Here is a 12,976-nt window from a genome sequence, read left to right as displayed (position 1 = left end):
AATAAATACTTGCTGAAATTACAGTAGCATTTGCAAGATTCTCTGACTCCCTTTAGTAGTTTATCTAAGTTGAACTTTTTATGTGTGCCCTGTGTATGTTGTCATTTATCTTCCTGAACTGAGGTCCATAGCGGTTTGCTGAAGGTCTTTGTCCATGTCCCTGACCTATTCAGTTCTTGATGAATGATCTGGATGAAAACACAGGGAGCTGTCTTATCAGGTATGCAATGATACAGAGCTGAAACAAGCTAAAACAGCAAGCTGCCTGTGTTAAGAGTACAGGTAGAACAAATATAGAAAACCTGTACTGCGACAGCTTGAAAATGAGAGTGCAAGAGACATAATCTGATGGGGGTTAATGTAAACAACTTGAAATTTTAATTTAACCCAAACTCAGTAGCAATCAAATGTGTGACCAGATTGCTTAAACCATAGCAACTACAGTAACTACAAAAACAACACAGACCTGGGTTACATTAATAACAGTATGGAGGCAGCTGGGAGAGCCATGTTTAAATTATAATCAACAATAGTCAGACAACCCTGGCACCCTGTAACCACTTTCAGCAGGAATATTAACCAGCCAATGAGAAGTTGGAAGACAGTCCTATAAGAAACTTGGAGGCAGCTGGAGACAACTAACCTGGAAAGAACTTAGTGAGATGTGATGGCTGTCTACAGATACTGGGAGGGATGCTACAGGAAAGAAAGAATGGACTATATAGCTTCATTGGGAAGAACCAGAACAAATTGGTCAAAAATTAGGGAAGCAAATTTTGAATCACGTTAAGAACTTTTGTAGTCAGTAAGAATTTCAAAGTTGAAAAAGCTATGTCTAAAAGTAGAGAACGTCCAATCACTGAAATATGTTCAAAATGGGGGAAATGACCAACTTTCAAATATGTTGTAGACAGATTTCCTGCTTTAGGGGATGGCATATAAAATTTCATCCAACTTAATAGAGATTGCTTTATTCTGTATGTCTTCTTCCAGTTTTGAGTAAATATGATTGTGGATGATGCACATTTAGTAAACTAATTAGATTTCTATATGGCTAATGGTTTAGGAAAACTATTTAAAGTACCAGTGAAGTTTAATATGTTTCAGATGGTACACCACACACTTTCATGGTCTGTGGTGTGACCACAAGGGAAAAATTCAATAACTTCTGATTCTAGGTAGGTTACTTCTAATGAGTTACTTTGTGGTCAGAGGTTGTCCCCTTTACTAACCTGTGTTTTCCTGTTTATAAAGTACTGTCTGCTAAAATCTTTTTTTTTTAATGAGAATTCGTTTTTAAAACATTATTTAAAAGATAAGACTACTGTTAATCCAATCTTGTTAGTCAAACAGTTGAAAAAATTGAAAGAATATTAACATTTCAATAATTCTACTTTGTATTTCTAGCAATGTAGGAGAGAAATTGATATATGTATGTGTGCATAGCTTATGATGAAAAGTTAATCACTAACTTTTAATCATTGAGCTAAGTATGCAAGAATTATTTATTTTGATCTGTATTATATCTTCAATCTTAGAATAAATACATTTAAATGAATTTATCTTGAAAAGTTATTTTACTTTTACATCATACTTTTAATACACTGTAGTAAAAAGGGATTCTATTTTAGAGTAGGTAAAGAGCAATTTTGTTGGTAAACATGTCGCATAACTTCTCTGAGCCTAGATTTTCTTATTGAATGATTAGATTTGTAATAACAATACCTCTCTTTGAGGATTGTAAAAAGAAAAAATGAATGAATACATGGAAAGAGCTTGGAATGATTCCTGGTACAGACTGCACACTCCATACGAATTTACCCATATTATCGGCTAAGCAAATATGTAGACTAATAATTCTTAGATTTTGAAACATGTTGAAATACTCTGTTTTTCCAGTATAATTTACACTTTTTTTTTTTTTTTTTTTTGCAAAAGAGAATTAGCTTGATATAGGAGAACGAGAGGGCTGACAGTGTGAGGCAGACATGAGCTGAAAAGCCTTAGCAAGCTGATAACCTCTAACCTCTTTACTGAAGTGCACGCGTGGCTCATAGCAGGCTCCAGACCAGAGCTGGTGGCCTTGACTGTTTCTTTAGACGTCCCCTTTCCTGAGTGTTTCTTTAGACTTTCCCTTTCTTTGACAGGGAAGTCACACTGTGCATGATGGGAATAGAGTAACAAATTATTTTGCTTATTTTTTTAGAAGTATACAACTCACAAACTCCTTTTTGGCCATGGAAATTGAGTTAGCCTTCTGTTTGCCCTTCATGTAAGATCACTCTGAAATTACTGAAACAGCAGGGTTATGTCTACTCTAAGAAAAATTGACAGTGAGAATTTAAGCTCTCATGGTACTTTTGCTCTATTTTCCTAGTTATTATTCTAACTTTTGTTTCTTTTTTCTGTTTTGATTGGCTTTCATTTTAGAAATAGCATATACTAATTGTACAAAACATAATCAAACACTATAGAGAAATATTAAATGAAAAGTACATCTATTTCTCCCTCTTTCATATGCTCTCCACTCTCTGCTCTACCCTCAGCCCTACTCTCAAAGTTAAACACTGTTAATGGTTTCCTGTGTATGCCTCCAGATATATTCCACAAATATATAAATATTTATAAATATATAAAGAAGCACATGTGTGTGTTTGTGTGTATATAGTGTATATATGTTTACATATAGTGTATATATATATATACTATATATATATATAAAAAATATATATGTATATATATATATATATATAAGTTTACCCCATACTGATATACTTTTTTTTCTCTTCTATAATATGGTTATTCCATAATTTTTTTCTGATTCCTATTAATGAAATGCTGGTTGTTTCCAGTTATTTTTGCTATTATAAACAGTGTTTCTTGGAACATCCTTACACTCTGAATATTTGTTTACTTACAGAATATCCATAGAATAAATCCCTAGAACTAATGTCTTTGCTCTTAACATCTATGTGAAACATGCTGCCAGATGGATTGCCAGACCATGTGTGAATTCATGCAGGAAATAAATCACAAGTAAATTATTTGAGATATTAGTATATAATATAGGTAAATAGAAACTTAATTTTGCCTGTATATTCATTTGGCCCCATTTTATGATCGTTTCCTGTCACCAAGTTAAATTATATAATAATCTGCTTCAGTTACGATCAGTATCCAAGCCTGGATTGTCCTTGCAGTCTGTTCATTTCATGCCGAGGGACACAGCTTACTCAAAACTATAACGTTTTATTTTGAAACTAAAGCTTACTTGAAGAACATATTTCTTAAATGGTAGAATAAAGTTAGAAATCATTTCACAGTTGTACTTGAGCATTCATAAGGACAACAGACTGGTAATTATCAAGATAAAAATGATATATCCAGGAAATACTGAATTCTCCAATCCTCACAAAGCCTTATAAAAATTGTTAAAAAGGAGGATAACTGGAACAAGGACACATGGTAACATTTCTTAGACTCTCCTCTGAAATGAATGACTAAGAACGTATGGTAATGACAGAATTAATAGCATCCGTGATCTCTGACTAAACTTGATGCTATATATCAGTGCATGGTTTCTGGTGACACAATTAATAACCAAATATTAAACAACAGGCTAGATTCCAATCTTATTCCACATATCATGAAAATGTATGGGATTCAAGCAGCCTATTTTAACTTAAGAAAAGGCATTTCTCCTTTATATTTTATAAATACAATATGTATTATATTAGCATATATTATATGAGCAAACTAATGAATCTGTGTTTATGGAGCATAGGAAAGCATTTATGACTTATTACCATCAAACAGTTAACGCAGTATAGCTTTAATTTTCCTGTGCAGACGCTTGGAAGATAGTAGCGGTAATCACTGAAAATGTTACTCTAAAAATAAATAGACATGTCTGTATACGAATGTAAGTAAATATGCTTATAGACACACCATCTTTTAGTTTATTCCTATCTGTATTTGAACTAAATTGTATCTGGGTAATTCATTTGGTTGGTTTGCATCTTAATCAGAATCAGTTTAAATTCTAACAGCCTCAATTCCCAATTCTGAGAAATACACTTCTCCTGTCCTCAGTTTGCTCCTGTATTAATAATAATAATAATAAAACTTAGGAGAGCAGTTGTCTTTATTAAATGAGATATAGCTTAATGTGGGGTCTACATTTATTAACCAATTAGTAAATACGGATTCCATTCTTCTTCTCTTAAACTGTTGTATTTAACATTTGTAAGTTTCCACCAGTTTTACATTGACCCCCTTCATTAGGAGTTCAATCAAATCAATTCTACAATTCTTTCTGAGAAGGTAGTATATAAATGAATAAACTCAATAACTAAACCAAATTATGAAATTGTTATTAAATTCAATGAAAACTGTTAAATATTGAAATTGTGTACATCTTCGTTTATTTGATACTTCTCAATAAAGATTGTATGCAGAGCATTTTACTAGGTACTACAAGGTATACAAAAATTAATCTACCATAGCTCACAGATATGTTTCAGCCATTTCTATTCTGATTAAGCCCTTTATAAGTTCTCATTTAGTGCTGGCAAAAAGTGGAGAGGGAGAGAGAATGGGTTATCTCCATACTTGAACCAGGAAAATACATCTCCACTGGCACATACAATGAGTGCGGGAAAATGAGGACAAAAAAATAAGCTCTCATGGAAACAATAATATTGTCAGCATTTGTGTGACTTTCTATGGAAATAAATCTTAACCTTAGTCTTCACAAGATGCTTTATTCTATAACTAACCCAAATATGAAAAAGCTATGTTTTTCTCTCGCTGCCTCAGCTTCCTTATCTCTAAATAAGATGTCTTGAGATGGTCTATAAGATGGTTCTAACAAAGTGTTTAAAGCCTAGAGATAGAAATGTAACTGGAGACCTAGGTACTGAAATTTCGATTCACATTTAGTCTTTAGCAAGAAATATGTGAGTGTGGTAAGCTGTGCTCAGTCAGTATGAAGCATGTTGGTGAGAGTGACACCTTTAACTTATACTGAATTTTCATAATTCTTTTAGTTCTAACATTGGATAAACACAGATACTGAGGCACATATGCTATATATCTGGCAACATAAAAATATTATGCAAAGATAATGGTCTCTTGATACTCTAACTTTCGATTACAAAGGAGGAACCACGATTACAGGGAAAGGAATGTATCTCAAATGTTCCACTCCCACCTTATTGTGGAGAATGGCAGTACTGGAGCTTTTAACCCAAGTGCTTCAGAGGAGCAATATATGCCTCAATGTTTTTAGAACAACGAAGAAAAACTAAGTTAATCCAAGCAAACTTTCAAATCATAAAAGGAATAATAAGCATATAGGCTAACTCATTGAACCCAAGTTCTGTAAGTACAGTTGGACCTCAAGGAGCTGTGAGCAGGAATGAAAGGCTTTGTCCCTTCTTCTTCTCTGCAAATACACTTTCTCTCTTCACTGTGCCTTTGGCTACTCCTACCACTAAAGTTCATATGTTTTCTTTTCTCAGTTGACCAGCTTAACTATCACAAAATTTCAGGGAACTCAATGAGAGATGATTGGTTCAGCCTGGGTCAGGCTTTGTCACCAGATCCACAGCTGTGGGCAGAGGAACAGGGTCATGAGCCCACCCTGCATATGTTGGCAGGGGGTGGGGGAAGGTAAGGAGGGAGACAGGGTTCAGAGAAGAGCGCTGATGGCCTAGGCATACATCCCAAAATATACCTACCATACATACTATATTAAAATATTTTAAATTTCAAGTAAAACTTGAAGTGAGTTAGTCAACACAAATCTTAGGTTTAGGCCATATGGTATTTCCAGAATAATTAGATGTTGTTTCATTACATAGTGTTTCCATTCTTTAGCCAAAAAAAAAAAAAAAGTCATATAGTGGTAAATACTGTCCCTAGAGTATACCTCGATGATTGGATTCTTTTGAGAAGGAAAGAGATTTTTTTTTTTAATTAACAAAAGCTTATGACATTTGGAGCTTGATTTGCTTAACTGAGTATTCAAGAATCAGTGACCCTGTACCTTGAGCTCTTTAGAGCAGAAGCATTGTGTGTGTAAATCTAACAAGCAGTTACATTTGTCTCAGTCTTATCTGAGGCTGTGGTAAAGGTCAGACAGTTGCTGAAACGTTCAGTGATTCTAAAAAGTGTAAAAGTGGACATTTTGGAAATGCCCCAATCTTTATCATGATGAATCAACTTACAAGTCATTTACCAATCTGTGCGCTCCTTCCTGATTCTTCCACCGACTGCACCACTGAGTTACCATGTTATAAGGATACATACAACATCGATTTAAAATAAATAATCCGTACTTTTATTTTGGAAATGGGTTAATCATCCTTACTTTGCATGAATTTTCATTCTCTAAACAGGCAGTATTGACCACTCCAGCATCAGACACTTGATACAGTCCCACCTATTTGAGTCATGTCCCTACACTAATAATAGAAAGGAGGAAAAAAGCCTCTTGGACCTAATAATTTTTAAAAAGAAGTTAGAACAAATTTACATAAGCAGCAACTCAAAACATCCTTCATAATTTCAGATAGATGCAGATGTACATAAAGATATGGAGTGCTGACAGGAAATAAAATTCAGAGACAAAAATCTTCAAGTAACCAAACATTTTTATCCTTTCCTGGTTTAGGCCAATCAATACTAATCCTTCAAGGCTACTTTGGTTCAGACAGAATCTTACCTGGAAGCCTCAGTAAACTATCTGTAAAGCCTTCCTAGGAACATTAGGCATGTTGTTTTTCACATAGAAGAGTTTCCATTGTATCACTGCTTACTTTTGGTCTTTATTTATCTTTTGTTTTTCACACTGTCCGACATCCTAATAGGAAATTTAAGTGAGGTGGTCACATTTTTTAGTGCTATGTGCTTAGCACTTTATATGTAGTGTCTTATGTAATCTTTATAATAGCTTTGTTGTACACATGAAGAAACTGAGATTGTTGTCACTTGCTCTGGGATTGTTGTCACTAATGTATAAAAATATACATATATGATTAATCTGTACTCACACTCGACAATATGAAGTTGAGAAGGGGGTTTATCTAGTGGATAAGCATCATGTGTGAAATATATATGATATGACTTTCAGTGTTGTTTCTGTAATAAAAGATAATTAAACATAAGTGATCTCATGGGAAAAGAACACTAGAAGGCAGAATATATAAGTTCTAGATTTGGCTTATATACACGCTAGGTGTGATTTGGGGCCAGTAGTAACATTTCCAGGCCTCGGATTCCTTCTTCTGTTTATCTAATGTATCCCTTCATCCCCCTCACTCTTTATATACATTTGTCCCTTTTATATTTTTATCTTAAGAAGATAAGAAATAACATACAAAGTATGATATAAATTTAAATGTTTTCCTTAATGATTTCTTCCCATTTGTTTGGAAAGTAAGATTCAAGAAGGTAAATACTCCTACCACCTCTGTTACTGTTATAGCCCCAGTGCCTGGACGGGCCTTTGAAATGCAGTAAGCACTCAATAAGCATTTATCAAGTGAATGAATGACAAAGAGAGAGTGTAAATTGAGAAAGGAGAATGGCCGCAAAGCCTACCCCATCACAGTACATTTTTCTCTGTGCAAACATTTTCTGTTTACTTGTCTGTCTCCCACTTGGGACTAAGACTGGGGCTGTTGTCACAACTATCTCCCCATTCCCTGGAACAAGTGTCTGACTCTACCACATGATAAGCCCTCAATAAGTAAACATTGTTTAAAAGTCTGGGACATAGGACTATTTACTTCATTATCATCATGAAACTGTTCATATAGAAAGTAAGTTTGAGTATCTGTGTGTTTCTTCAAAGACATTGACAGAACAATCACAGACGATTATGACTGAGTCAAATCGTCATAAAACAAATTAAGCAAAATATAAAGTACAGTAAATTAAGTATTTACTAATGTTTTCAGACTTTTGAGATACCCTGAATTTCTCGGGTATATAAAAAAATGAATGTGTGAACTGACTTAAAAAATCAAATCAAAACTATAGTTATTGAGTAGAGCCTGGCCCTTTGTTGATCTGTTGTCACTCTTTATGCCTAAGCCAGGTGAGTGTGTTTCCTGTGCCACTAGACCAGAGCCTGTTCATCTTATGTTCTGCTTCTTTCCTTAGTCTGTGAATTTCTGGTACGTGCTGGTGATGAATGATGAACACACAGAAAGGCGGTATCTGCTGTTTTTTCTTCTGAGTTGGGGACTTCCAGCTTTTGTGGTGATTCTCCTCATAGTTATTTTGAGAGGAGTCTATCATCAGAGCATGTCGCAGATCTATGGACTCATTCACGGTGACCTGTAAGTACATCCAGGCAGAGCACACTGCCTCCTCAGCCTTTCTGTATCCAGGCAGCTTTACTGGTAGAAGGTGGGAGCAGTTGACTAAGGGATCTGACTGAAGGAGCACCATGAAGACCTTTGCCTTCCTGCCACACCTTCTAAATCTCTAATTATCTCTATAAATAAGAAACTATTGCCTCTGCAGTTCCTTTGATAGGTGCAGTTTTCTCAGGTGAATTGGTGTATCAAACAGTTCACAGCAATTTATACTTTACCATAATTTAGTTTGTTAGATTGGGACAAACAGAAATACCTAGTGAAATCAGAGAACTATGAAAATTTTGGTGAAGAATAGAATCAGTGACAAATTTGGAGTGTGGCATGTTATCTAAGGAGTCTGATATTTGGGGGTGGGTGGATGGGGAGCACGGCAGGCACCATCATTCATAAAATCCCTAAATACCAAAAGACTATCAGAGTGAATGGAGAGTGTCTGCAAAAGTACATGGGAAGGAGGTAAGGTCAGCTGGGTCCTTCTGATAGATTCTTATTAAAGTACACTGTAGTCTTGAAATCTGACGGATCTTTATACACACATATATATGCATGCCTTAATCCTGAATCTGGTATCTTACAACTTTGAGGACCCCTCAGCCCCTTTTATTGACTCCACGTTAAAAAGAAAAAAACAACTTTGGGTAATAAAGCTTAATCAACTCCCTTGATGTAATGAGGATTTAGAGGAAAAAGTAACATTTCTAAATAAGAAAGAATAGCCTAGTCACAATCTTATGAAGACAATATTACCTAATTATCTCACAGGTTATTGTGAAGATAAAAATTAGTTAATAGATGTAAAGAATCTTTTAAAGTAAAAGTACTATATAAGCAGAAGTCATTTTCTTATTATTATTGCCTCTGATCAATTATGATCATCCATTATTTACTTAATCAACACTTGTTATTGGTGTATGCAGATATACTTCACACATGGGCAATCGCAGACTAATATCCCATACCACATTAAACCAAAGGAGATGAGCTATGTAATACACACACACCCATCGAGATACCATATATAATAATTTAGTCTTTTTATTGCAATTCAGTAAGATTCCCTCATACTGATTAATTTATAGCATTACAACAATAGTATTGAAATATAGTATTATATTTTGTTGATATAAAATTCTAAAAGCCTGATCTTGTAGAAGGGAATGGTTGTATCTTTTCACAGTTATGTTATGACATATTACTACTCCTGGCATTAATTTAAACCTTGGGCTGCCAGGATTAATTTCAGAAAGTTCTGCATCTTTCTTTGTCAAGTACAAAGTAACCATGAGACAAGTCCTGGTGGCCAGTAGCCATCTCTTTCATGAGCTCCCTGGCAAGATCAGAGTTATTTGGCAGCAGTTTTAGCATCACATGTATACACACCCAGTCTGGATAAATGGGTGTGTATCACCCGATGAAAGTGATGAAAGTGATGTTAACTAGAAGAAACTATCTCTTGATGCTTCTAAAAGGATTTTTAAGAGAGAAATAAACTGTTATACAAGAATGTCCAAATCAACTGACTCTTAAAATATTTGCATTCTGAGGCTTTTGCAGAAAGTTCTTTATTACCAGCTCAACTATAATAAATGCAATGTAAAATATATTAACCTTTACCCAATCTTAAAATTATAGCCTTATTCAACCAAAAGCGACTAACCTTTGTAAGTAGTATAGGTTACTTTTCTTCTTCATTCACATAGAATACTCATGTGAATTTATTCCAGTTTTTAAGAAATTCTGTATTTTTGATATTACTTTAATCTCAATGTAAGAATAAATTACTGTGTTATTTTTGTAAAATATTGTATACTTATATCATCATTCAAAAACATGCCTTTTCTCTGGAGATGGTAGAATTTGTGGTTGTAAAATAACTGGACATCTGTTGTGCAGTGGTTGTTTTCAGTAATAGAACTTTCTTTTTAGTGAGGAATTTTCTCTAAGTAGATCTCTAGTGTATTAATATGCTCAAGTTGTTTTATTTACAATGTTTTTGTCAACTTTTAGAACCAAAATTATGATAATTTCATAAAACCAGGAAGTGATTGCTCTTTTCCTATTAGCTGAAAAAGTTTGCAAGTTTAGTGATATTTCTTCTTTATTATTTTGGAAGAAGTCACACAGGAAGCCAACTAGGCCTCAGGTTTTCTTTGTAGGAAGACTTAATTACAGATTCATTTTCTTGTAAACATATAGAACTATTCATAGTTTCCATATGCATTTCTTTCTGTGTCAATTTGATAAATTGTTTTTTTTTCTAGGAATGTTTCCATTCCATCTAACTATTCAAATGTTTTAGTGTTTATAAGATCTGTAGTAATGAATCTTTTTTCGTTCTTGATATTGACAATTAGTGTCTTCTTTCACTATTTTTTCCTCTCCTCATCAGTCTTGCTGGGGTGTTTATGAATATTACTGTTTTTTCCCAAATTCAACTTTTGACTTCTTGATATTCTCTATTGTGCATTTATTTTAAATTTCATTTCAATTTCATCAATTTCTAGACTTCTTGATTTACTTTTGGGTTTTATCTGACTTTTCTCTTTCTTTATTCTATTTACCTTATTTATTTTATTTGTTTTGCTTACTATGTGCCAGGTACTATGTATTTATTTTGTTTATTTTAAAAAATTTCCCCAGCTTTATTGAGATATGGCTCACATATATAATTTTGTAAGTTTAAGGTGTGGTGCTTTGATACCCACATCTATTCTGAACTAATTACCACAATAAGGTTAGTTAACACCTCCATCACCTCACATAATTACCTTTTGTGTGTGTGTGTGTGTGTGTGTGTGGTTAAGAACATTTAAGATTTCTTCTCTTAGCAACTTGCAAGTATGTAATATTGTTAATTATAGTCACCATGCTGTACGTTGGATCCCCAGAACTTATTTGTCTTATGCTAGAAATTTGTGCCTTTTGACCAATATCTCCCCACTTTCCCCATCCTCAGGTCATGGCAACCACCATTCTAATCTCTGTTTCTATGAGTGCAGCTTTTTTAAGATTCCTCATATAAGTGAGATTATATAATATCTATCTTTCTCTGTCTAAAGTACTTCACTTAGCATAATGCCCACAAGGTCTATCCATGTTGTTGCACATGGCAGGCTTTCCTTCTTTCTTGTGGCTGAATAATATTGTAGTGTATTGTATGTATTGCAATATATATCTCACATCTTTATGCATTCATTCATAGACAGACACTTAGGTTGTTTCTATATATTGGCTATTGTGAATAATGCTGCTGTGAACATGGGGGTGCGAATATCTCTTCAAGATCCTGATTTCATTTCCTTTATATATATATACCGAGAGGTGGGATTGCTGGATCATATGATAGTTCTATTTTTAACTTTTTGAGGAACCTCCATACTGTTTTCTGTAGTGGTTGTAACAATTTACATTCCCACCAGAAGTATATAATCTTTATTATTTCCTTCCTTCTGCTAACTTTGGGCTTCGTTTTTTCTTTTCCTAGTTCCTTGAGGTGTAGAGTTAGGTTGTTTGAGATCTTTCTTTTTTCGTCATGTAGGCTTTTATCACTACAAACTTCATCTTAGAACTGCTTTTGCTGCATCCCATAAGTTTTGGTATAAGTTTTGGTATATTGTGTTCCATATTTGTTTGTTTCAATATTTTTTTTAATTTCCCTTTTTATTCCTTCTTTGACCCGTTGGTTGTTTAGGAATGTATTGTTTAATTTCCACATATTTGTGAATTTTCCAATTTTCTTCCTGTAATTGATTTCTAGTTTCATACTATTGTGGTTGGAAAAGATACTTGATATGATTTCAGTCTTTTAAGATTTGTTAAAACTTTTTTGTGGCCTAATATATGATCTCTCCTAGAGAATGTTCTGTGTGCACTTGAGAGGAATGTATATTCTGTTGCTGTTGGGTGGCATGTTCTATATGTCTTTTAGGTCCATTTGGTCTAAAGAATAGCTCAAGTCCAACATTTTCTTATTGACTGTTTGACTGGGTGATATATCCATTGTTAAAAGTGGGATGTTGAAGTCCCCTACTATTATTGTATTCTTGTCTACTTCTCCCTTCAGATTGGTTAGTATTTGCTTAGTATATTTGGGTTCTCTGATGTTGGGTACATATATATTTATGATTATTATATCCTCTTGATAAGTTGACCCTTTATCATTATATAATGGCCTTCTTCACCTCTTGCTACACCATTTGAGTTAAAGTCTATTTGTATGATGTAAGTATAGCTACCCCTGCTCACTTTCAGTTCCACTTGATGGAATATCTTTTCTCATCCCTTCTCTTTGAGCCCATATGTGTCCATAAAGCTGAAGTGAATCTCTTATAGGCAGCATATATTGGACCTTTTTTAAAAAAATCTATCCAGCCATTCTATGCCTTTATATTGAAGAATTTAATATATTTACATTTAGAGTAATTATCGATAAGGACTTACTAATACATCTTATTAATTGTTTTTTTGCCTATTTTATTGTTCCTTTTTTCCTCTCTTGCTATTTTCCTTTTTGAATCAGTGCTTTTCCATGGTGATATGCTTTGATTCCCTTCTCTTTATCTTTTGTGTGTCTACTGTAAGTTTTT

At 33.9% G+C, this 12,976-nt stretch overlaps 1 protein-coding gene across 1 annotated transcript in view; it reads left to right on the top strand.

The window, feature by feature from the left end:
• Nucleotides 1-12,976, top strand: part of ADGRV1 (adhesion G protein-coupled receptor V1) — a 533,314-nt gene that overhangs the window by 356,108 nt on the left and 164,230 nt on the right. The window contains exon 84 of the mRNA XM_032627062.1: nucleotides 8,170-8,348. Coding sequence (XP_032482953.1) covers nucleotides 8,170-8,348 — 179 coding nt within the window. The remainder of the gene's footprint in view (nucleotides 1-8,169; nucleotides 8,349-12,976) is intronic.

This window comes from Phocoena sinus, chromosome 3, assembly GCF_008692025.1.
Source record: "Phocoena sinus isolate mPhoSin1 chromosome 3, mPhoSin1.pri, whole genome shotgun sequence".
Classification (NCBI taxonomy): domain Eukaryota; kingdom Metazoa; phylum Chordata; class Mammalia; order Artiodactyla; family Phocoenidae; genus Phocoena; species Phocoena sinus.
Note: the sequence above shows the minus strand (reverse complement) of the source record. Positions and strands in the feature narration are given on the sequence as shown.